This window comes from Ammospiza caudacuta, chromosome 13, assembly GCF_027887145.1.
Source record: "Ammospiza caudacuta isolate bAmmCau1 chromosome 13, bAmmCau1.pri, whole genome shotgun sequence".
NCBI lineage: Eukaryota > Metazoa > Chordata > Aves > Passeriformes > Passerellidae > Ammospiza > Ammospiza caudacuta.
The window spans coordinates 4,889,607-4,915,026 of record NC_080605.1 but is presented as its reverse complement, the minus strand read 5'-3'; the positions used below and the strand labels follow the sequence as shown (position 1 = coordinate 4,915,026).

The 25,420-nt window shown below is 38.8% G+C and overlaps 1 protein-coding gene across 1 annotated transcript in view; it reads right to left on the bottom strand.

Moving 5' to 3' along the window:
* CDH8 (cadherin 8) overlaps positions 1-25,420 on the bottom strand; it is a 148,067-nt gene that overhangs the window by 24,503 nt on the left and 98,144 nt on the right. Inside the window, exons 10-11 of the mRNA XM_058813798.1 lie at positions 12,260-12,381; positions 5,202-5,319 (exon numbers count right to left, since the gene is read on the bottom strand). Coding sequence (XP_058669781.1) covers positions 5,202-5,319; positions 12,260-12,381 — 240 coding nt within the window. The remainder of the gene's footprint in view (positions 1-5,201; positions 5,320-12,259; positions 12,382-25,420) is intronic.

Genomic DNA, 25,420 nt, shown 5'->3' with positions numbered 1-25,420 from the left:
TGCCAAAAGAAACTGTTTCAGGGAAAGACTTATTTTAACACATGAGAGTTACTCTGGTGGGAACAAAAGACTCACCCTCCAGGTATGTATTTGACAGATGCTGCTAAAAATACTTTGATGAAAAAAGCTGAGGAAAAATCCAGGTTTTATTGTATTAAAAACACAGTGACAGAGAAGAACTTTAACAAAAAAGTGATAATAATTTGTCTTATTATTTGGGATATCTAAAAGTGCTTGCATGTAATAGCTTTCCTCAGCTATTGTGAAAGTTTAGAAATATTTGGTTTCTAATGATAAAGAGGTGATGAAATATAAAATAATCCATAATATACAAAGGCATGCAAGGCAGTGATTGAAGTGATTTTACCAGGCCATTTCCTTTAAAACACCTGACACAGTGCCTGCACTTTCAAAGCAGCACAAGGAGGACATAAGCAAGATTTAACTTGAAGGAAAGAATGAAAGAAATGGACATTTAAACATGATCACTCTTGGAGCTGTTCTATGTGTCATAGATTTAACAAACTAAGTGTAGCTGAGTATAAATATTAAGCTTGTTAGAGAGAATCAACAGAACAGTTCATCACTGAGGCAGATTTATAATTCTTCAATTAAAAAAAAAAACAAATACATTTTACTATGCACTCATTAGAATCAGGACCAAACTCAGAGCTCAACTTGCCAGATGGACATTGAATATTTGAGGAGAGAGGAGACTGATCACTGATAATCAGCCTGTTACAAGCCAAATCAGGCTATTGGATTTCTGCAGGAATATGAGCTCATGCCAGTAAGGTTCTTAATCCAAAGCTAAGCCCTGGCCATAAACCAGGCAACCCCAGGACTGCTCTGCTACATAAGCCCAACAAGAATTATGGAATATCCCATTTATCCAGGAAAGATAAATTCTCCTCTCAGAAGAATTACTGCATCCAAAGGCACTGTGGAATGCCCAATTTGAGGTTTATTCCATTAGGAAACAGATTCTGGCATCAGAAAAATGGAATAGCAATGGCAACTTCTCGTGGGAAAAACTTTAGGTCTCTTTATGGCAAAGATGTGTTTGGTAGTTTTTGACAGTAAAAATTGCACTGGCAGCATATCAAAATGTTTGCATGTGTGAAAATGCTCCTATCACAGAGTTCTGTTCTCACTTGAACAATCTAAGGGAACCTGAAGGATTCAATGCTGAAAACAGGTACTGCTGTGAGAGGGTTGTTGGGATGCAGAGAAGATTTTAGGTAGTACTATGTGAAGACCATTCACCTGAAAAAAAAGCTGTCAACAAATTCTAATTCCATTTCCAGAGGTCTCATTTCTGTTTTCTGATGCCATGACAGTACAAAATCCTCATCAGTTGTCTAGATTCCTGTCAGTTTTATGTCATTTATTGTGAGCCTACAGTTTTTTTGGAAGGGTTAATTCTAGTCAGTCTACAACACATTGCTAGAGTGTATCAACACTTGTCTAAACATGAGATATTTTCATCTGAAATTTGAGGTTTTTCTGGTTCGAGGTTTCTCAGACACACCACACAAAACACAGATTTTCATTTTTTTTCCTGCTTCTGTTCCTATGCAGAAAACCCAGCAGAAAAGCACGTGAAAAGTGCCCAGAGATTCAGTCAGGAGTTTGTGCAGTCAGGGACTTGTTATGTCACAAAGTCACAGGTTTAGTCATAGGTCTAACACAGAAAACATGACATGATTTTCATCTAGCATTAACTTCTTATATATATTTTTTATATAACTCTATTATTTCTCTTGAGAGGGGATAAAGGTTTTTGCACCTGGCAATCCAAGAGCTCAGCATGCCTTGATTACAGCTGGAGAGGGCATGATTGCCTGGATTTGGATTATCACTCACTGCCCAGGAACCCAAGGCGCTAAACCTACAAATCCCACCAGTAATGGACATCTGAGCTCAGGAAAGGACAGAAGAAAAGCATCAGTAGATATGGAAAATAAAGATGGCTAAGACATGATCTACACATGTTCAGTGAGATGCATGATGGAATTTAAATTTACGTTTTTTACATTATTTACATAAACTCACCACAGCCTCTACAGTTTTGGATATCTTGTCTACAGAGGGAATATGGAAATTTATAATAGGGAAATTAATATCAAAAATAATATGGAAAAATTAATGTGGGGGAAATAATATGGAAATTAATATGGAAATTCAACAAACCAAGCAAATGAAGAACACCAGTGCACCATTTCAAGGCACAGATCCTGCTGTGAGCACAGCATAATGTCTATATATGTAATAAAATAAGCATAACTTCTATATATGTAATAAAATATTCTGAGAAGTGTTTGGGGGTTTTTGGGTGGTTTTTTTTTTTTTTGTTAGTTGGTTTTTTGGTTGGTTGTTTTGTTGTTTTGTTTTTTTTTTTGTGGTTCCTGATGAAGATACCTGTTGTGTCACTTAGTTAAACACATTTCTCAACAACATGGCCAATCATAATATTTGCAGAGCATGTCAGCAGCACAGTTAATTACTGACTATCAGGGGAAGTTGCCTTAGGGTGATCTGGAAGGTTTGAACAACAGAATCAGCCTGTGTGCAACAAGCTAAATTGATTCATGGTTATGCTTATGTTCTACACAGGAAGGCAACATTCCAAATCACAGACATCTTATGAATTCTTTGGCAGGAGGTACAGAAAGAGGGCACTGCAGCTTTTTCTCCTGGCAGAGAGAGACACACCAACATCACCACATTCAATGTCATCATTCCATGGTGGCCAAATGCCACACAGTTACCTAAAGCACAAGACAACTCAAAAGAGCAATATCATTTCTTGAGGAGAAGTACTTCTGTTTATCTCAACCCTCAAGAGAATTTTGAATTTTGAAGAAAGGCAAAGTACTAAAAATTATTTAAAAGAGATGTGCTGATTCTAGCAAGTAAAAATTGGGTTTCTACAGGAGGCTTCCTGAGAAAATGCAGTCCCTGTGTGGTGTTCACCAATAGACAGCATTTCTTCAGTAGCCATAAAGTTTCCGTTGCCTTGAAGAATTAATTTGGTAGGAATTCATTAATCTGAGAGAAAATTGAGGCTGAGGACACAGGAAGATGTCAAGGATTTTGGCCACCAGTGTGAGGGAATGTTTTTCTGTTCCAAGCTTTACTGTGTTGAGCATCGATCTGATCTCCAGAAAGGAAAGAAGAGTTTGTTACAGACATTTTCTTACAGTTCCACACCACACCAGCTTGGTTATGGACAGCCCAGACACTCAGTAATACAAAAAAAAGGAGAAATTTGACTTGTGAATTCAGGGTTTTTTAGGGATATTGCTCTCTTTCAACATGAATAATCACTCATGCTTATCTGGCAGATACATTCAAGACAAAGTCATGGTCAAGTTCATTGTTTAAGTGGCATAACTAAATAAAGACTTACTGAAGATCTATGATGTTTAAAGGACATAAAACTCACCTCAGCCAAATGATACCCTGATTTTGGCTCTGACAGAAGTATTTGCTTCCTGTGGGAGATCATGTTCTAACATCAACTGTGCACAGCACCCCTGACTGAGCAACCTTGATAGACAAGGATGGCATGCGTAGTTGGAATTTTATTACTGGATACTGGAGGATTGAATCCGAAAAGTCTCTTCAAGCAGATTTTTAATTTCAAGAGATTTCAGGTGGTTGTTTTAAGAGGATTTTCACATTTAACTGATTCAAACACATTAAAAACTTCATAAAACTGAGTGACAATGATGTAACAAAATTGGACTTATTTTTCTAAACCTTGTTGCATAGAAAGTTTCCTCACTCCCACTCAGCTCAGGACTCATTTTGCCATTGTCTGTGAGTAGGAGCAGGAGTGGGTCTTAAATGGGTAACAGATTGGAAGGACAAGGGTAATTAGCAACGTGAGCTCAGTATTTAAACATGAAGAGAAATGCTAAGATCTTTTTTACTTTGTCATGCTGTGCCAAGCAAACCACCTCACATTTAGGATGCTTAATTCAATTTGTGTTACACTGCTGATGATTATGAAATGCATTTTGAAGAGATTTGTTTTATCTTCTCCAGAAAACACACAGAGACTCATTTACTACAAGAAAATAGAGATATAAGTAGAGACACACTTTGTGAATGCTAGAAGAGAAAAACACATCTAAAGAAAAGCAAAATAAAGGTTATATTTAAGCAGATTTAAGAATTTAGGTGCAGTGTCATTTAGCAAAACAGTGTCATCATGATTCTAGGTTGGAACAGATAGAATAAAAAAATGCAAACAGCGTTTCCTCTTTAATTGACATTTCATGTATTGCTTTTACACCCCTGCACATACAGCACAAACATTCATCTTCCTATTAGTAATGGACTAAACAGGGCTTTACTTTCTTACAATTTCAAATAAGAAACTGAATTTGACCAGCATTCCTGGCAGGGTGTGCATTATTAAAAAGAGCCAAGATAAAACAACTTTGCTGAATATTCAACTACAAACACATGGAGCACTCTTTACAGCATTCTTGGGATCAGTCCTAGCTCCTTCTCTCCTGACCTTCAAACTGATCTGTGTGCCAAAGAATAGGATCAGTATAAATTTATTGCCCAACAATATTAAATGGGTCTTTTTTTCCCCATCACGTGTGAATGGTCCCTTCTACAGCCCTGTAAAATGACATTTTGCCCTTCCAGAAGTGCTCCAAAAAACAGGGACTCAAAGTGCCCTTCTGGGCTTTGCTGACCTAAGGGATTTCTCTTTCTAGCAAAAGCTCCTCACCAAAATACTTTGGAACCTTTATACACACAACAAACAGGCTGAAAAGCTGCTTTCTTTGGGAGATTTAGTAGATACTTAATTTTATGTTCCCATCCATAAACACTCAATGTAGGAATCAACATTTATTTACCAACATATTTTCAGATTTTCATCTTAGACCATATCTCTGGAATTTCAAATTAATAGGAATAATACAGACAGTAAATCCATCCTTTCATTTTATTTAAGCCAGTGAGCTGTTTTCTGGATCTAAATTCCACATTCATTTCACTTGCTTCTTACCTACTTTAAACTTATTGGAAATAGCTTAAGCGCTATAATGAAGGTACCATTCAGCAGATTATTTACATTTTAATTGCACAAAGGACACACTGGTAAAGTAACTGGAAATCAACAAACCAATTTGAAAGTAATATTGAAATACATATTTTTTATTTGTTCTACTTACCTTCATTTTTCTTGATGGTGAAATTTGGGTTGTTGACCATTTCAGGAAGAAGGCTGTACAGGAAATAATGCCCATTTTTAGGATCATCCTTGTCAACAGCACTGACAATCTGAATTACCTGCAACATAAATGGGCTCATTAAGTTTTCACACTCCTGATAAACAGACAGTGCTGGAAAAAACTATATTTATTGGACACATTTCATTTCTCTCCATGCCAGATTTAAAAATATAATTTATAACTTTGCAAGGTTTTTATAGACCTTAGACTGAAAACCTTGGGAAGAGGAACTGTATCTGCCCCTTTTAAAATAGTTCCAGAACAAAGAGCCAGTAAATAAGGAGAGACAGGTAAGAGAGGCCAGCAGAAACTGCTGGTGATTTAGACAAGCAATAAATTATTATTCAACAGAAAAAGCAAAACTGTGCTTCAGAAAGACTCATATTGCCTATGGGAAGCTTTCATTTACATGACCACGCGTCTCAGTGGACTTGGATTTATAATATACCTTTAATCCTTTCTCCTTCTCCCACCCACATTTCATTTCATAGAATAATTATTATTTTTAAAATTAATTTGGATGTGAAATTTTAGATTAAAAAAAATCAAAATTGAAGAAAGAAAAAAAAAGAAAATATTGAGGGCTGTATTTTTTTCCTTTAATGAAAATAAAACCTCAGTTTTTCCTGTACTAGGAAGATATGCTTGTTTGTTTTTTAATAACATCATTATTAATTAATGATTCCTAGAATAATGCAAGATAATTAGGTGAGAAGAGTGCTTTGAGTAGTTTGGATAACTTTGAATAATCAAGTAACTTTGTATGAAGTACTTCATATGATTTACATGACCAACTGTAATGTCTGAAGTGAATTTACCTCCATTTAAAATTTTTACCTTTTACATTACTCAGCTGATCATCTTCAAATCATTCAAAGTTGCACAGGACTATGAAATGAATAAACACTATTTTAAAATAACCAGGAGCTTTGTGCTATTTTGCTTGATATTTTTGTGTTTCTTTGTGATTTGTTTTGTTGGGAATTTTAAAATATTTGGTGCACTTGCTATTGATGCCAAAGGTTTTCCAGAGAAACAGAAACAAAAGCAGCCATGGATCCAGATCCCACCCTCAGATCTGGCTTTCAGGGCTAGTTAGCTCATGCTAGATGGTGTTCATAAGAAATTTAATTAGAATTATTGACCTTTTCCATGTCCATTGAATCCAATAACAATTGTCTTATGTATTTATTTGCAATGTCTAAAGCAATGCACCTATAATTTCTTGCACAATTAAATTCAAATTAGGAATCACTAAAAATTTTCAAGTATAGAGTGAAAAATGGAAGCAGGGTTTGATGCTGTCCAAATTCATGGACTTGTATTTTAAAATTTCCATGTTTCCCTAATAAAATGACAATAACTAACATTTTATTCTGGTTTAACCACAAGGACTATCAGTCTGTATGTGTTATATATATGACAATGGTCAAAATCATATTTATGTTCTTCAAGAGTCAAAGAAAGAACAAAAATCCTACTAGATAACCACAGGGATCAACACCAAAATATAAATATTTGAAATTATGTATGTGAAAAAATGTTTGAGCAAGCAGTGAGATTTGTAGGACAACCCAATTTAGGAAGGAATGTGAGAAATAATTCCTAGCCTAATTATTGGTCAGCTTTATCATTATTATTGTCAAAAACCTATTGAAAAAAAATTAGATTGATTAAATACCATATAAAGAGGGTGGTTTTTTTTTTATAACTGCATATATCAAGGTGGAAACCTTGACAGGATTTCAAACAAATGTATTAGAAGAGATGGACAAAGAAATAGGCCTAATTCAGCTTTTGCTTTTTTACTTTATGGGTAGATCTTCAATTTAATGTCTGAATAAAGGATCCTAAAGTAGGAAAAAATATAAACAATGGGAAAATATCTAAGTAGCCTCTGTCTGTCCCAGAGCAGAGCTGGAGCCATTTGCAGATGGATGGGAAGGATTTTCAGCTTTCTCTTGGCAGAGGTGTCAGGCACTGGAGCACCCACTGTGATGTGCCCAGGGCTGGAGCAGGTACCAGTAATTCATCACCAGAGGGAAGTGCAGTTTGGGCTGGGATCCTGAACAAGGCAGAGATGTTTAGACAGATATATTTTAGAGCTGTTCAATTTTTCAAACACTAACAGAATGGGAAAGCAATAGGGAAAAAGGATTATGGCACAGTGAAATCTGGAAGGGCAAGTGCACGTAACAGGTGCAGTTTATCAGATTGCTGTAATATTTTGTAGGTACTGGTATTCCATCCATTCCCTACATTGTTTATAAAATGCTTCTTTCTCTAAAATGCACCAAAAATTATATGCAAAAGATAGGCTTGGTGCAATATTACATTCGTTGTGTTACGCACACATCACAGAATTAAGAGTTAGAGTTCCCATAGCAACCTTATTTCTTTGTGTGTTTGCATTAAGATAAGGTCTTAAAAAAAAAAACCCACAACAGAAAACATAATATATATGCAGTGATATTAAACTGTGGTATCTCTTACTCGACAGGGGTCAGAAAAGTCCAGTAATTCTCATTTCCAAGTTTTTATTAGTGTGCTGATAGGCATATTTACTACTGCATGTTGTGTGCTCAGGCAATGGAATATTACTGAGGTAATTCTCCAACTCTTAATTTATGCTTCACAACATGGCTGAGAATCCCAAAATTACAGAGTTACAGAATCACTGAGGATGGAAAATCCCTGCCAGCCCATGGAGTCCCAGCTGTGCCCAGTGCCCACCTTGTCCCCAGCCCAGAGCCCTGAGTGCCACCTCCAGCCCTTCCTGGGACACCTGCAGGGATGGGCACTGCAAAGCTCCCTGGGCAGCCCCTGCCAAGGCCTGAGCAGCCTTTCCATGGGCAAATTCCTGCTGGTGCCCGCCCTGAGCCCAGCCTGAGGCCGTTCCCTCTGCTCCTGTCCCTGTTCCTGGGAGCACAGCCCGGCCCCCCGGCTGTCCCCTCCTGGCAGGGAGTTGTGCAGAGCCACAAGGGCCCCCTGAGCCTCCTTTGCTCCAGGCTCAGCCCCTGCCCAGCTCCCTCAGGCCCTGCTGGGGCTCCAGCCCCTTGCCCAGCTCCGTTCCCTGCCCTGGACACGCTGCAGCCCCTGCAGGGCTCCCAAAACTTCCCCCAGTGCTGGAGGTCCTTCAGCAGGGCCAGCACTGCCTTGGTCCTGTGGCCACCCCATGGCTGGCACAGCCCAGGTGCCATTGGCCTCCTGCCCATTAAAGATTTCTTTTCTTTCTGTAACAACATGCACCCCAAAGTTGTTCCACTACAGAGAAATTGGTCAATAAAGAAAATAAGAACTGATTTTTTTTTCACTACATATCCAGTGGAAGTTAATAACCCTTTGGCTGTTCAGTCTTGAAATTTCTGAAATTCTTACATGTAAAATTCCAACTTTGATGTTGTATTAATACTTCATGCATGCATTTGATTCTGTACATACATTTAGAAGAAACTTAGCAAATCAGCATATTTTGTTTAGCAGACAGCACTGGATTGTAATGAATAGTTAAATGGTCCCCTAGGACAGCTTGACTTTCTAATTTGTAGGATTGTATTGCAGTTCTACAAAGCTACATGTGCCTGAAATAATATCTACAAGGATAAATAGAAAAACAAAGTTATTTTCAATACATCATAACTATCGATGTGCAATTTTAGTACATGGTACTGTTTAAAAGACTGTTCCTGTGATGTAACTTGTTAACCTCACTTAGAATGGTTCTTTATCACTAATAAACACTTTTCTAGTTTTAATCAGACTGATGTTCCAACTCTGGAAAAGCTTTTGCAGTCCCATTGCTGTTCATGGTTATTTCTGCATTATTTTGCAGACTCAAAGCACCATAAGAGTAGAGTCACTACAAAGTAATTTTAACTTTGTCTGAAGAGTCAAATGCAGGTTCTGGCAGTAAAGGGATGGCTCTAGCTGAAAAGACAAAGATCTACCTGAAGATTTCCCCCATTAGAAAGAAGAACAATCTAATAGAAGTGAATAAAATAGAGACAAATTGTGGGAGGCTGGAGGAGCAGTGTGCTCAGTTTTATATTGCTCCAGTTAAAGCCACCTTCAGCTCTCATATATTGCTGTCTGCACTATCAAGTGAAGATTTTGTAGCTTTGTTTCCAGCAAACAGCACTTCCCTGGAAAAGTCTGAGTATGGACTGGGGAAATGCCAGTGAGGCACTTTTCTTACTCAGCATTACAGAAGTTTTGTTCTCGGTCTACAGGAAAATAATTTTATTGTGCTGGAGAACAATCAATAGCACAGATATAGTCAGCAAACCATGAATGTTCTGGTTTTAGTAATTGGGATTATGCAGAAAAAAAGGGACAATAGAAAAAGGCAAGAGGTGATTTGTGGGTAACTTAGAGGTACTGTAACAATACATCCAAATTTTTGGAGTTTGTTGTTTTTTCCCCCCTATAACTGACAAAAACCACTTCTGGCAGCTCTCTGTTGTGTGTAAAAATGTGAGAGGAGCACAGAAATACATGCATAGACAAACAGATTTCCTTCTCCCTCCCTTTCCTCTCCTATCAGCCTGTGGCACCTTTACTCAGAGGTAGGTCAAGGCAAGGAAAATGCATCTGGCAGCTTTACACATCAAGAGTTTTTAATCCACTGTGTCACCTCACTAGCAGCTGTACTTGCACTGCAATTACATCAGAACTCAAAACAGAACACTTAGAAAGTGAACTGGAATAGATGGTGCAATGCATTTAGTGGCTGCACATAAGGTTTTACCAATAGATCAAATAAAATCTCCTTTATGGTAAATCAAATTTGATTTACACTTAGATTTAAATGGAACTGCAAATGTCAACAGACAGGAATACCTTAAGACAATTGCACCTTTCCTGCACATGTAACATTTGAGTTTAAACTTTGGACAACCATCCAAATTAGGCTTTTGCTACTAGTAGTATCTTTCTCATATCACCTATTTCATAACAGAGATATATGTAGTTTCTTGAATTCTATATCCTGACTTATTAATAGGATTTCTTTCAAAACTTGAATATAGAAATAAGCATAAGAAAATACAATAAGGCAGTGGAGTTACTAAAATCTTTACAGGAGCTGATGATTTTTGAATGACACCTTGAATTCAGAACCTAACCTTGGAGATTATTCTGGACTGGTTACTGTTCCAGTAGTGCTATTTGTTTAAACACAGAATAAATTACAGGATCAGTGCCACCTCATCCATGCTGGCAGCCAAATATTTAATAACCATCTGTAAAGTTCACACAAGGATTCATGCTCAAGAGTGACATCTGCCATCAGATCAAGAGTGTAAGAGGCAATGGTAGATAAAGAATATCAAGCTTCAATGAAAGTTTTCTCTAAGTGCTTAAACAAAAGCCTCTTTTACCTGCTGACTCTTATTTAATCATCTCATTTATTGTTTTATTCCAAAATGAAATGTGAACATTTTTCACTATCTCTTAAACCATCTGAAATTCAATAGGAATACCTAGATAAATGCAGTCAGAAAACACTGTACAACAGAACTTTCCGATTTTAGGGAAGCTCACTGAATCCTGGATAAAGGTATAGTCATTAAGGTTTGATCTATCCTGGAAAATGCAACTACTCAGCATCAGAAATCCACCCTGAGCTAAACAGAAATCCACTCTGAGCTAGAACTGAATTGCCAACTGCAACATGACTGTTTTGCCCATAAGGGCACATCTCCTCTTCAATGGATAGAGAGAATTCTTATTCCTTAAGTAGCACATTTTTGACACCATTTTACTAAACAAAAAGGGGTTCTAAAAGTCAAATCATCCTCTGTAACAACACGATCCTGTATGCAGAGCTGAGTTGTCAGACACTGCTATATAGGTTGTCATTTGATACTGCTAAAAAGAAAATAACTTCTAACTCTATTGTCAGGTAACCTTCTTTAGAGAACAGTGAATTTAATGTCTAACACCCACATGAGACACAGGAATAGTTGGATTAACAAGCCATGTCATGCTGTTCAGCTGCTGTTTATTTACATAAAATGTCACAATCTAGAAATAAATTGCAAGGTTTAAAAACATCGAATTGTGTTAACACCCAGTGTTTCTCTTGCTGGACAAAAGTTACATCTCATTTACACTGCATTACTTTCTAAATGTCTGTGCATATTCTTGAATCTTCACCTTGTTATTTAGGTGGCATATGAGATATTCTTCTCTATTTCTGTACATTTGTCCTTCAAAGTGAATACCTTTGAACAAATCTGTTTCATTTCTTTAAAAAAGACTAACAGTTTAAATCTTGCTTCTGACATGTTGCTGTTGACCTCACCTTGGAGACTGTTGTGTGAGTTTCTTCACCAAGCTTTTTTTCATTAAATGAAGAAAGCAATAACATTTTTTATATTTTTTTAATATAATGAATACTTGAACTTCTCTTCTCCAACACCATCTTCAAACACAATTACAATTTACTTCACTTTCCATCAAGTTCTGGCTTGCTCTTTAATTTTTTTCCCAATTGTCATAGAAAAATAAGAACTGAATAGAGATTATAATGAGATAAGGTCAAGGAGAAATGGGTTTATTGTTTTAACTGTTTATTCTACGTTATACCTGGGAGCAGCTGCAATGTAGGTCAATAACTGAACTGGAAATTAGGTTGGATTATACTTTCACCTACTAACACACATGAACTTACAAAGTGCTGAGCTCCATCACAGAGTGTGATGTTGGCAGCTTAAAGACACTCAGGATTTTTTCAGGATATTGTCCCAAAGTACTCACCTTTCATTTAAAACTAAATTCACCTTTAATTAAACTCGCCTTTAATTTTAAACCTTAAGGGGAAAAGTTTATTTAATTATAGAAGACATCCCATGAAAGTGATCATGGGTTTATCTTGAGTTAATGCTAAGAGCTGTTAGCATGAACACCTAGGCACCCATTTTGGGAATAAAGATGACATAAGATGACAGGGAGAAACTCCAGCCCAATCTCACACAACAAAAACCTGGGATACTCACCTGTCCAGGCTTGCCATTCTCACACAGGAAGGCCTCGTGCTCTGATGCAAACTCAGGGGCGTTGTCGTTGACATCCAGAACTTTGATAGCAACAGGCACCCGGGACACCTGGCTGTGGTTCCCTGAGGAAAGAGACCAAAGTACCCAAGGTAAGCATATTTAATTTAATTGGGAATTAAATACAGCACTGCTGGCACTGTCAGCGTGCTCCTCTTGACTGCTGCCCTTGCTTAATTGGGCTGCCTCATCTGCAATGGATTGTGGAGTTGGAGAGCAGCTGAGAAAGGATGGCCAGGCCTTGGTGGCTGAAAAGAATAAATAGATCCCTGCTGCAAACTGCATTTGTTGGAGATTAGCTCAATGAAGACCTTTCTAGGTCTAAATTGGTAAGATTTTTCTTTGATGAAGTTTGTATTGTTTTATTGATAAAGTCCATTATATATGGAAAAGGGAAGGCTGCAAACAGCAGAGATTTATTTCTTTGTTTATCTTTGGCAGAGCACAGCACATTTTACTCCATTAATTGTTCTGACTGCACATCTATTATCTCTTCATTGCAAACACAGTTAAAGTACTGACCCACATTGGGAAAAAGATGGATGGGAGACTGACAGGCAGGAAACTAGACAGTAATTTGGACAATTAAAGCACTTTGATCATCTACCATTGACCAAAACTGTGACCTGTGAACTTTTTTCACTGAAGTAACAACTCATTATTTATAATATAGAGCTATTTTGCATAAAATTGCTTATCACTGTGAAGAGCAAAATGAGCTGTAAGGCAAGAAAAGCTAAACCAACAGTTTTCATCTACTTTGAATAGCTTTCAGAGGCAGCTGCCTGTGTCTTTCCCTCAATTCAGCATCGTTAATTTGCTCAGAGACTACTTATAAATATTTTAAATTATTTTTCCCCAAGGAGCAAGCCCATGAATTTAAGTTGAAACTGAGGTCACCAGCTGATTTGGAGAGTTGATAAACTGTTCCACAGCACATGCATACCTCCACAGGTACCTCAACCCCAGTGTCAAAGTCCATCTCCTGGTGAATATCATTTTCCAGTGATGGTATTCTACCTCATTTGTATCATCAGCAATGACAAATCTCAGTATTCAATGCACTTCTCAGTACAAGTGACTACAAAGTACAAGAACAGGCCCCACCAGTGCTCAGGGACCAACTGGTGGCAGCCCTACAAATGGCAGAGATGAATAAAGGCAGAATCACCATATACACTGTGGGTTTTGTGGTTTCCATCAGGATTAATTCTGTTGTGACCTAATCAAACCTGATATTTTACAGCCCTGTTTCCTCCTTGTATGCTAAAGACATCCACAAGATGGGAGGCTCCACCCATAAATCTAAATGTGCAAATTTCAATTGCTCTACTGACCTTGAAATGGCATAAAAATAACAATTTAAAAAATGAAAACTCAAATATACCAGTGCTATAAAAGGCTTTCTATCTCTAGGATTGTCTGAAACATCAAAATTCCTCCTGGACAGGACATGGAAGATCACCACATGTCAGGATCTCAACGTTTTCCATCTTAGAGAGCCAAAAGTTTTAATATGGAAAGAATATTAAAGAAGAAAAGGAAACACCCACCAAAATATTACATGAGCAATATTTATATTCCTTTGCATCTTATGATCTTACTTACTAACAGGTGAGGAGAGCACTTATGGCATGAAATAATGATGTATTTGAAACCAAATAAAACCTAATATGCAAATCATATTCCAAACATTTTAAACACTTTTTTTATCTTCACTTAATAAAAATACAGACAATGAATCTCAAGATTATCAGAATTCTCAGCACTAGTGTCATATTTAAACACTAAAGATTTACTTTTATCTAAATTAATGAAATGATGGCAGTTCAAATTTTAAAGACATTACAGAGAAATGTAATTAATTAGATAAGCTTCTAAAGAAATTATTCATGTCCCTTGTGACTGCCCCCAAAATGTTTGTCTTTCATCAGAAATACAAACATTAAATTTAAAGATATTATAATTAGAAATTTGATGAGAATTCATTTAAAAAATTAATTTACTAAACACAAGAGAGACTCAGCTGGTTTGGAAATCTCCAAACAAGGGGATATCCACTGCCTTTTAGGGTTCCTGTGACTGTGGTGAAATTTGTTGTTGAGAAAGAGAGAGAGAGATGGGAGAGGGAAATGTATCTCCAGCTTGTACTGCCCACCACCCTGCATACACTGCATTATTTTGCCATTCCAGACTTCCCAGGGTGTAGGAGTGGTGGGGGTAGGATGGTTGGGACAGAAGGAGACGAGAGATCTCCGCAGCCAGGTCTGGAACTTGGGGTTTATTGCAAAGGGCCTGGGTGCAGGGCCCTGCTGGGAGCTGCCAGACACAGCTCAGGGCAGGACTGAGAAAGGAGAGGGGGAGAGAGGGTGAGAGGGTAAAGGGAGTAAAGAAGGTAAGAGAGTAAAAGGGCAAGAGAATAAAAGGGGTAAGAGAGTAAAGTTCCCGTTACATTACAATAAATCTTCTGTGCTGAATATTCTAATTCTCACTAACCAATCTAGTACAATACACAAATCCTATAGCATTTACATACAGTCTATAAGAATCACTACATTACCACACTGTGTTACATTTTAAGCCCTAAAAACTCCTCTTTGGGCCCCTTCTGCCAAGCTGTAGGGTCTGCTCTGACCCTTGGGCCTGTCTGCAAGCAGAGGGTGTTGTTCCATCAAAAGGGGATCACCTTCAGCTGGCCACACCATTGTTTTCCAGCTGTTCAGTAACTGAGGTATCTCAAAGCTTGCTTTCATTTCAATCTCATTTATAGTTTCCATATTCTCAAAATCTTTTGCCAGTCAATCATATTTATAAGGCTTTCTTGTTTCATCTTCCCCAACACCAGGGAAATTCCACTTTGTGCTAAGTATTTTCCCCCACCCTGAGCACACCTATTCAGACACATTAGTGAGTCCTCTCTAAGCAAACCCAGGTTGAAAACACCATCAGGATGGAACAGTTCCATCTGTTCCTCTCCATACGTTTCATGTCTGCAGACTCTCGGTGCTGAAACATGAACAGAGGATGTCCAAGCTTAAACCCAGACCTGCTGGCAGTGCCCCAAATGCTTGAACTAGGAGAAGGAAGGGATTGGAGTGGATCCAGGCTGGTCACAACCTGCCCCATCTGCATGGTCACTGCCCTTCAGGCCCTTGGGGGTCTCCCTCGTTAGTATTCAACGTTCAGAACTTTTCCTCATTTGTATGAATGGACAGTCAGTTCTTTCTGAGCTAGGAACAAAACTGAGTTTAATTGCTGCGTGGGTTTTTGTTTAGTTTGGGTTTCTGCCCAATAAACCCCTCAGTCAGTAGATTTAAGGGAGACTGAATCTTCTTGCATGCACCAGGTGGACAGCTAGACTGCTTAACTTCCAATCTGTTATTTTATGCAAAATCATGAAAAAAAAGGGCAAAGTTAGAGACTCTCTAACAAACTAACCAGATTTTTAAATCTTTATCATCTGTATTTATTGTGATGCACAGTTTGAAAAGATCTACCTTGAATTTTGCAATATAAAAGTATCATTAGGGCTGTCACTTAAGAAACATCAGCTTTGTTTGAAAATTTAATGCTCTGAGGTGCAAGATTGAAAAATATTGACAAAATTTCCACTAGACTAATTAAATAAAAGTCTTTTCAAGCTAGGGCTGCCCAGAAAGACTTAGTAATCTGAGGACATCACTCTGTGCCTAGATGAGCACAGAACACACTAGACAGATCCAAGGAAAGGAAGACTCAATGCAAAAATAACTACTGGAACTTAGTTTGGGTTGATAAATAAACTTCCAAAAATTATGGAAAATCCACCTGGGTTTAGAAATGCATGTTGAAAAGTTTCCAAGGGTTAGAAGGACCTAAAAAGCTCTTCTGTTTTCTGCCCAGTTCACAAGACTCTACTGGAATATACATGCTTGAAATACCCAACTTGCTGGTACTCCTCTGAGCAACCCACTGAAACCAGGTCAGGGTTTAAAAATGCTGTAGAGTTTGATACCAAAATGATGAGGCAGATCAAATAACCATAGTCAAACAAACAAAAAACCCCAAACAAACATTATCAAGCAACTTATTGTCTCCAAACCTGAACTTTTGGAGGCTAAAGCCTCATTTTTTACTGCTTGTTATTGGGATCAACACTTTTTGTCCTTCCTGGAAAAAATCCTACATAGCTGAGATGTGCCTGTATTGTAGGAAATTTGTATTACAAAGCACTGAGCATTGTCAACATTGTTACTGCACACAGCAAGAGTTTCAAGGAGTAACTAGAGCTTATAAATATTATTTTTGGTCTTGTACCACAACTAACAAAATAAAATACAGCTTTTCAACTCCCATAAACAAAGACTTCATAAACATTGTGCTTAAAACACTTTCCCCTGTCTTTCCTTGACTGATAAAATGCTTTTTGAGATAAAGAGAATTATTGTGGCCCAAAATTAAGTTTATAATTTTTTTAACCCGAAGGAATCCAGTTTAGTTCAGTTTTATTTCAGGTAATTAAATAATCCAAAATCACTTCAACATTCTCTATAAAAAATCATTAGCTGTCTTGCATTTTACCTAAAATTTACCTGAATAGGAAGTAGATTCCTAGAAAATAACTCAATAATAATAATAATAATAGTAACAGCAGCAGCAGCATCAACACAAGGTTTGGAAATTGTTACTTCATGCTTCTCTGATTGAATGAAATTTCTACAAAAATAATATTTTAAATTAGAAGTAGAGGAAGATCTGGTTCTAACAAAGAAATCAAAACAAAATCTGAATCACTGACTTAATAAAAACAACAGTGCTTGGTTTACATCCCTTATGTTTCAAACTTATTAAGTTGTATTTTAACAAATCCAATTCCCATGACTTTATCAAAGTTTTATCTGATGACTTTATTTAGATAATCCACAGGACAAGTTTATTTCTCCTGTTAGAGTTTATGTTGTTGTTTTCTTTAGGCAATCCTTTGCTTTAGAATGCCACAGCTTAAAACAATCTTTCTGTCATATAAAACTGACAAATCTGACTTACAGAATCCTTAGATATACAGATGCTATTGTGAAAGTGAGGTTTTATTTATGTTGAAGCTTAACTCCAGAAATCACATAGTGCAGCAAATTCTGGGCTCGTTTGTCTGCAGCGTTGGGTAATGATCTGATTCAAGAGAGGCTGAGTGCCTGAAACTCACTCCAAAATTGTCAGGAAGACAGCAGTAATTGCCAGCATTTCTCTTAAAAATACCAGAACACAAGCTATTTCTGAGCTAGGACAAAATTCAAACAACAAACTAAAAACCCAGACAGAATTGCTCACCAGGAAGATTTTGATTCCCCATTGAATGATTATCTTTAAGAGGATGAGAACTCATGGATTATTGAAATAGCAATATAAACATATCAGTACATATCACCAGGAAGGTTCCTGTACAAGGTGCTAAGACAAGAAACAAACACAACCTCCTAATTATTATTCAATTTGTATTTCTTTAGCACATGGAACTTGTCGGAGCAGCACAGATTGTGGCGAGTGTCTGTGTGTACATGTGTGTGGGAGGGGCGCGGAAAGGAAAGGATGTGGAACATATTTCTCAGGTTTGTTCCTTCAGTCATTCTTTGGGAGAAAAATAATAACAGAGTTGAAAAGTTTTGTCTCCTTTCTCCAACTCCTTGGGTGTATTTTCTTGTGGGCACAGAAGGATGAATGAGGCAAGAGCAAAGCTTTGTCACACTCTGTTTCTATCTCCTTACCAAGAGACTGTCACAAGTTTAACCAAGAAGTGGTTTTATATCATCCACCTCTTCAAAGCTGGGTTTGGAGTTAGGAGGTTCCCAAATCTCAGCAACTCCATCTATAAAGAGGTGACTCAGGAAGGCCACACTCACCTACCTATCTTTATTCAACATATGAGATGTATCGCTTGGGACTAAACAACTGATTTTACTTTCAAGTTGCTGACAATACCAAAACAAGAAATAAAGATTAAAATTTCTTTGATGCATTCCCGCACCACGCCAGAAAATGTTAATTAAATACAACGTATCCTCCAGGTCCTGTTTTCACTCACTTTCTTTTTCTGTGGAATTTTTTTTGGTACATAAGTACACATAAGACATTAAAATTATTTCGTATAACCTAGCAGCAATCAGGTGATTCAGTTACCTAAATTATGCAGAAAATGGAGACATCCCTGCAAAAAGACCAATTTTTTTTTTATAACTGATATTCCACCTAGCCCTGCACTCAGGTCTTTGCTTGCCACTGTAAGTAGCAATACTGAATTATTTACTACATTTGAAATAATTTAGAATTCCAAATAAAAATATATTTTAAATTAAACCAGGGATTTCAACCGGGTACTTTGTTAACTTCAAAGGATCAACACTGATTTATAAAACTTGATAATAAATTTTAAAAAGGGAGCCTATTCCTTTTTTAGAGGTACAATGCATACTGATAGAATCAGTTAGCCCTCATTTTGCTTATCTGAGGTCAGGCTATAATTTGACATTCCAATGCAACCTCTCTGCTGTTTTTCATGCCATGAAGAAATGCAGTTATTCAGAAGCTTCACAAATAGTTACTCTGTAATTACCTCTGATACTCTGTGAATTGTAAGATCCATTTGCAAAACCGGGAAAGGTTTGTAATTTTCTGCAGAAGTATCTTATTTCACTTGGTGTATTTGCATGATATTGCCTTGTCTCAGTGCACAGACAGATCAAAAGGGCTTGGAAAGGAGAGACTAGATCAGAAAAGCAAAACATTCCCTCAAATGTAGTACACAAATGTGAAAAGGGCCTCTTCTACCACAACCCTGGCTATAAGGGAAAAATCAAAAGATTCTGTTCTAGTTAGATTTAGCTGAGCATGATAAGAGAGAAGAAGTTATCCTCTGCTGCAATGAGAATGAGAACATGGGCCACACTGAGCAAGCTCTAAGTTTGTCCTGGAGGGAGCAGAGGATGCTGAAAGAAATTCATATCCACCTTGGGGCTGGAGAGGATTGGGAAGCAGCGACAACTCCCACCCTATTGCAAAGCAGATGTCCCCCGACATGCAGGAGAAATGATGCATCTGACTCCATTGATATCAAAAGGCTAATAAATTACTTTATACTATATTATTCTATACTATATTACACTACATCTAAACTGAAACTGCACAAGCACTCAACTCAACCAAATCTTGTGACTGTCAGCCAACAGTCCTGACATACATACCTGGATTCAATTGGTCAGTGAATCAAAACACTCACACCAGAATCCAATTATCAATTCCCTTCAGGTAAACAACCTTCCACAATGCACTCCACTTGTGCACAAACACAGGAGCAGCAATTGAGATAAGAATTGTTTTTTCTTTCTCTGAGGTTACTCACTATGATTCCCAGAAAATATCCTTGGGAAGTTGTGCCTTGCTTTTCTCTGTGAAGAGAAATGCAGCAACACCACCCCTCGTGCCATCCTTCCAAAAACTCAGCACCGCCAAAACTCAAGGCTTTCTGGTTATTCCAAATGACTCTGAATGGTGGTTTGTGTTTAATCTCAATGTGAACATTTTGAAAACTCTACCCTGGTGTCACTACTTTCTATTCAGCAGCATTGGGCTACAAAGAGCAAATGCTAGAAGAGACAGGAGATGCTCTACGTACTGGATAACGGGAATGCTCATTACATGGAACACTCCTATTGCATCAGAGAGGGATTTGGAGGCTGCCATGGCATTCTCCTGGAGATGCTGCAGCCCATGGCTTGGACAGATGCACCTTCTCTGGATAAGAAACTGGCTGATGGCTGGACCCAGCAATGGGGAATGGTGCCACATCCGGCTGGTGCCAGGCACCAGGGGTGTCCCCCAGGGCTCAGTGTTGGGCCCAGTCCTGTTCAGGGTCTTTATGGATGATGGGGATGAGGGAATTGGGGGCATCCTCAGGCAGTTTGCAGCTAACATCAGGTTGGGTGGGAGTGTGGATCTGCTGGAGGCCAGGAAGGCTCTGCAGAGGGATCTGGCCAGGCTGGATCCATGGGCTGAGGGACAGCAGGGCCAAGTGCCAGCTCCTGCCCTGGGGTCACCCCAACCCCATGGAGCTGGGCTGGCAAAGAGGGGCTGGAAAGCTGCTGGTGGCAAAGGCCCTGGGGGTGCTGTGACAGGGCTGGGCACAAAGGCAGCAGTGCCAGAGGCCAGTGGCACTTGGGCTGTGCCAGCCTGGGGTGGCAGCAGGCCCAGGGCAGGGCCCGGCCCCTGGGCTGGCCCTGCTGAGGGACCCCGAGGGCTGCGGCCGCTGCTGGGCCTGTCATGGCCACCAGAGCCCTGCAGGGGCTGCAGCGTGTCCAGGGCAGGGAACGGAGTTGGGCAAGGGGCTGGAGCCCCAGCAGGGCCTGAGGGAGCTGGGAAGGGGCTGAGCCTGGAGCAAAGGAGGCTCAGGGGGCCCTTGTGGCTCTGCACAACTCCCTGCCAGGAGGGGACAGCCGGGGGGCCGGGCTGTGCTCCCAGGAACAGGGACAGGAGCAGAGGGAACGGCCTCAGGCTGGGCTCAGGGCGGGCACCAGCAGGAATTTGCCCATGGAAAGGCTGCTCAGGCCTTGGCAGGGGCTGCCCAGGGAGCTTTGCAGTGCCCATCCCTGCAGGTGTCCCGGGAAGGGCTGGAGGTGGCACTCAGGGCTCTGGGCTGGGGACAAGGTGGGCACTGGGCACAGCTGGGACTCCATGGCCTGGCAGGGATTTTCCAACCCCAGTGATCCTGGGATTCTGTGAATGCATGGAATATGCAGGAGGAGAGAAAAGTGGGCCATGAAAACAATGGGAACAAATGGATGGGATGAGACTTGGAAAGAGTTGGAATGAGTATCCTAATTAGAAATTGTAACATCTTTGCAATATTTGAGTAAGAATTATGGGTCCTTGTCTCTTGGCAGACGCTCTGGATGCAAACAGCATGTTCTCAGAGGCTGCTCTGCATATCTAATTCTGACCACAGTGAGGTTTATATTCACAGTGACACATAATAAAGATATATGTGACACATCAATATGAGTAAACAAATACATAATTCAAAATAAAGTATTAGTAGAGCTGCTTGAGAGGGCTGTATTGGAAGCTGCTGAAGTCATATCAGGTTTATGACAATGAAGCAATTCCAGATTGTTCACTGATCCTAAGTAAATCCTTAAGGGAAAACAATAAAAAAGCCAACACTGCTGATATCCTTCCACCCACACATCTATCCAGAGACCAAACTGAAACAACTTCTGGGAGAAAACAACCTGTATTTGTGATAAAGCACTGTCTAATTGAGCCTTATTTATCTCTAACGAGGACACAAGTCAGGAGGAACTTTGCAGTTATGTCGCACTCAGTAAATTAGCTGTGCTATGTACTGAAGTGGGGAATCATTACAAGTGCAAAATTAAAAATACAGCTAAAGTTTTAGCACTTACTCGCAGTGCACTTATTAACAACTACAAGAAATGGCAACCTAGAAATATTTGAAGTTTTACAATTAGATTTTTGTGCAAAAGGCAAATGCAAATCAAACAAACAAACAAACATGAAGCAAATGGGAAAATGATACCTAATGTCAAGACTGAGCACTAGAAAAACAACATTTGTGGTCCAAGAAGGAAGAATGCTCTGCAGACCCTGCATTTCAGCAAAAGAGGCCACTAAAAGATTTTGACTGAAGGTTTTCCATTTCCTTGTGGCATATACCACTGGGAAGGAAAACAGGAAAACAAAGAAGCTCAGAATCGTCTTTCTGATACTTTCGGTATACACTCTAGAATAATAACAGTGTGATGAAATGCCACTGCATCTGTACTTTTGTGAATCAAAGCACCACAAGCCTAATTAGGATTCCAGATTTTCAGAGGCACTGTAATGCCTTAAATTGCTGTGAGGTAGTAACAGGTTTTAATTTCTAAATATAACAATGAGAAAAAAAAAAATTCCAGAAAATAATATGGTGTCCTTGAATGACAGAAAAGAATTTGACTTAAAAATAAGGCAGCAGACAAGCAGGAAAAGAAATTGACTGAAAAAAATTTAAGACACAACAAATGTACCAGGACATGATTTGCTGCTGTGTTTCTCAATTCTAGCTTAGCCAAGGGAGTTGTGCTGCCATAAAACAGTCAGGAATCTGTCCCACACTTTAGAGCAATTATATTATTAATACGCTAATACCTCATGCATATTAAAATCTTATAAAAATATTGACTTAGATATGCAAGGTCTTATTGTCAATTATAATTAGCTATGACATTTTCTAATGACTAGCAGCAATAATAATAACAATAAGCAGACTGATTGAGGATGAGTTGTCTGGAATATTTGGGGCTTTTTATTTGAAATTATTTCATGATTGAAGTAAAATAATTTATAGCTCAAATGAAATCCTTCCCTTACTCATAGACAAAACATCAAAATGCTTTAATAAAGATTTTTATTAAAGCAGAATTTATTATAGAAGCATTTAAATGCCATTACTTTTAGAGCTCATATTGCTTTCTGAGACTGATTTTCTTAACAGTACCATTTAATTAATCTTATGTTTCCTTCACAGATAAAATATTGCTGGATATCCTGGATATGAATCAGGTTCTAGGAGTTCAGCATCAAACCTTCTTACTTGCATACCTTCAGCAATAACCAAAAAAGACCTCTTTAGCAAATCACCTTTAAAAATGCCTTTGTTTTTAAGAGAGAAAATAGTTCCATTCTTTCCTGCCCTGCACCTTTGCCAGAAGCTCAGAGCATGCTGCTCAGAGTTTATTCCAGACAGAAATGTGCTTTAAGAAGATTGACTGAAATTATACTGAGTTACAAACCCCTACTCTAATCTGCCCTCATGCAGAAAAACCAGTGGAGATTTCAGATAGTCCCAATCTGCTCAGCACTGATGAACTCAGGTTCTCAAATGAGGTGAATTCCACACGATATTTCTAAGATTAATCTTATTTCCTTTAGAACTCCTAATTCAAATGTTCAAAGTGAGGATGGCCAGTTAGTAGCTGATCAGGGTAAAGATGCACTTTGGTAATATAACATATAGCTATATATCAGCTATATATCTCTATATCAGCTATATATCTGTATGCTCAGCCTCTAAATTGCCTCCAAGTACCTAATAAATATTCTGTGCACTAATTAGTTATGTACATTTCCACTTGCATTCTTTACTTGAATCCCTCTCTGCTTTATGCCCCAGGAAACCTTATTTCCTTCTAAAACACCACCCAATGCCCCAACCTTTTGTGCTTTAAACTTTGAACAGTGTTCCAACTCCTGTACAATTTTACAAAATCGTATTTGCCAATCTAGAACTCAGTTGTCCAACCTGGATTTATAATGCCCAGAAAACAGAAGTATAATTTAGACTGTTACTGCAAATCTCTCTCCTTTTCCTTGTCATAATGATGTTCACTATTTAGTTTGACCTTTTTTGGGTGGTTTCTTTTTTACTGAATTACTCAGACACTTTGTTCATAGCTGCTTTCCATGCCTCCCTCTGGAATCAGAGGTCTCCAGCTTCTACTCAGCACCCAATACCTGAATTTTAGTGCTTGCTCCTGAACTACTGAGGCCATTTCACACAGAGATTTTTTTCACAAGCACACTCCTTTCCCATTTGTATTTCCTCATAATATGGCCCCTCCCATACTATTATCCACGTGGATCACTTCTCCTGCTATTCTTGAGCTGTGTTAAACACTAATGGGAAAATCTGTGCTGTGTTTGAGCACACTTTCACAGCTGAGAGCTGCCTTGAAAAGATGCACCAGCCCTCCCCTGCCCAATGGCAAACCTTCTGTGACCCCTTAGGATCTGAGGAGCTCTGTGTGACCTTCTAGTTATGTACATAAGGATAAAAAACACCTTAGCAAATTCTGTGTTTCAGTGTAAAAATGATGGATTATATAGTTTGATTTCCACTGAACCAGAGGAAAAAGGGTCAAGTAGAAAAGGTTAATATTCCTGAGCTTCTCTTGTTTAAACCTCCATAAACACTTATTTCCTTCTCTTTCTCAAACTTACTGAAATTTACTCAGCCCTAAGTTAGACATAATTATATGATGTACCAAAGCAACTCTCTAAAATGTTAGAATTATTGCTAATAATGCCTATAGTTATTTTTACCATAAAAGGCTAAATAAAATTAAATAAATGAAAGCATAATGAAAGCAAAGGTGTTCATGGCATTAAAAAGTACATTGTAGCTGAAGGCTTGTTCTGAAGAAATATGTCTCTCTTCCTTTTTAATTAGTGTCCTTGCATTTTTTAAAGGAACATACACTATAGATAACTTTAGCAGTGCCTGTGCTGGGTGATGATTCAATTACTCTATTTATGTTCTTAGTAAACCATATAGAGCCTTTCTGGCTTTATGCCCTTTCCCATTAGGTGACAAAATTGCCTCATACTTCTTCATTTCCAAAGAATGCTGTTGGTGTGGGTAATTACCTGTGTCAGAGCCCACAGCTTTGTCCTTGAGATGCCTCTGCTCTGGGCCTGGAAAGTATTTATTGTGGTCAAATCACCATTTACATTTCAAGATCTTGTCTAGATTTTCACCTCTTGCTTTGAATAATTATTGAGGAGAATTTCTACTTGTTGTGGCAGTTCTGGTACTTTGCCCAGCCCTTGGGCAGGGGTCTGAGGCTGCCATGGGAGTGATGCTTGCTTGGCACATGGGGCTGAGGCTGCAATGAACCCTTTGATCAAGCAGTCAATCCCACTGAAAATAACACCTCTGTGACTGCAGTGCTTGCAGAATAAGGACAGCAGAAATTTCATTTAAACCCTTCATTCAGTGATTTAAACCTTGGCTGAAAGCACAGCTCCAGGCTACAAGAATTATCCTGTCCCACTGACTTTGGGATTCCCTAGAGGATTGCTCTGTTTTGTGTCTGGGGGTGTGATGTGCAGAGTGTGAGGATCACAAGATCCCACAGTGGTTTGGGTTGGAAGAACCTAAAAAAAAAAAATCTTCTCCCACCCCTGCCATGGCAGGGACACCTTCCCCTGTCCCAGGCTGCTCCAGCCCCAGTGTCCAGCCTGGCCTTGGGCACTGCCAGGGATCCAGGGGCAGCCCCAGCTGCTCTGGGCACCCTG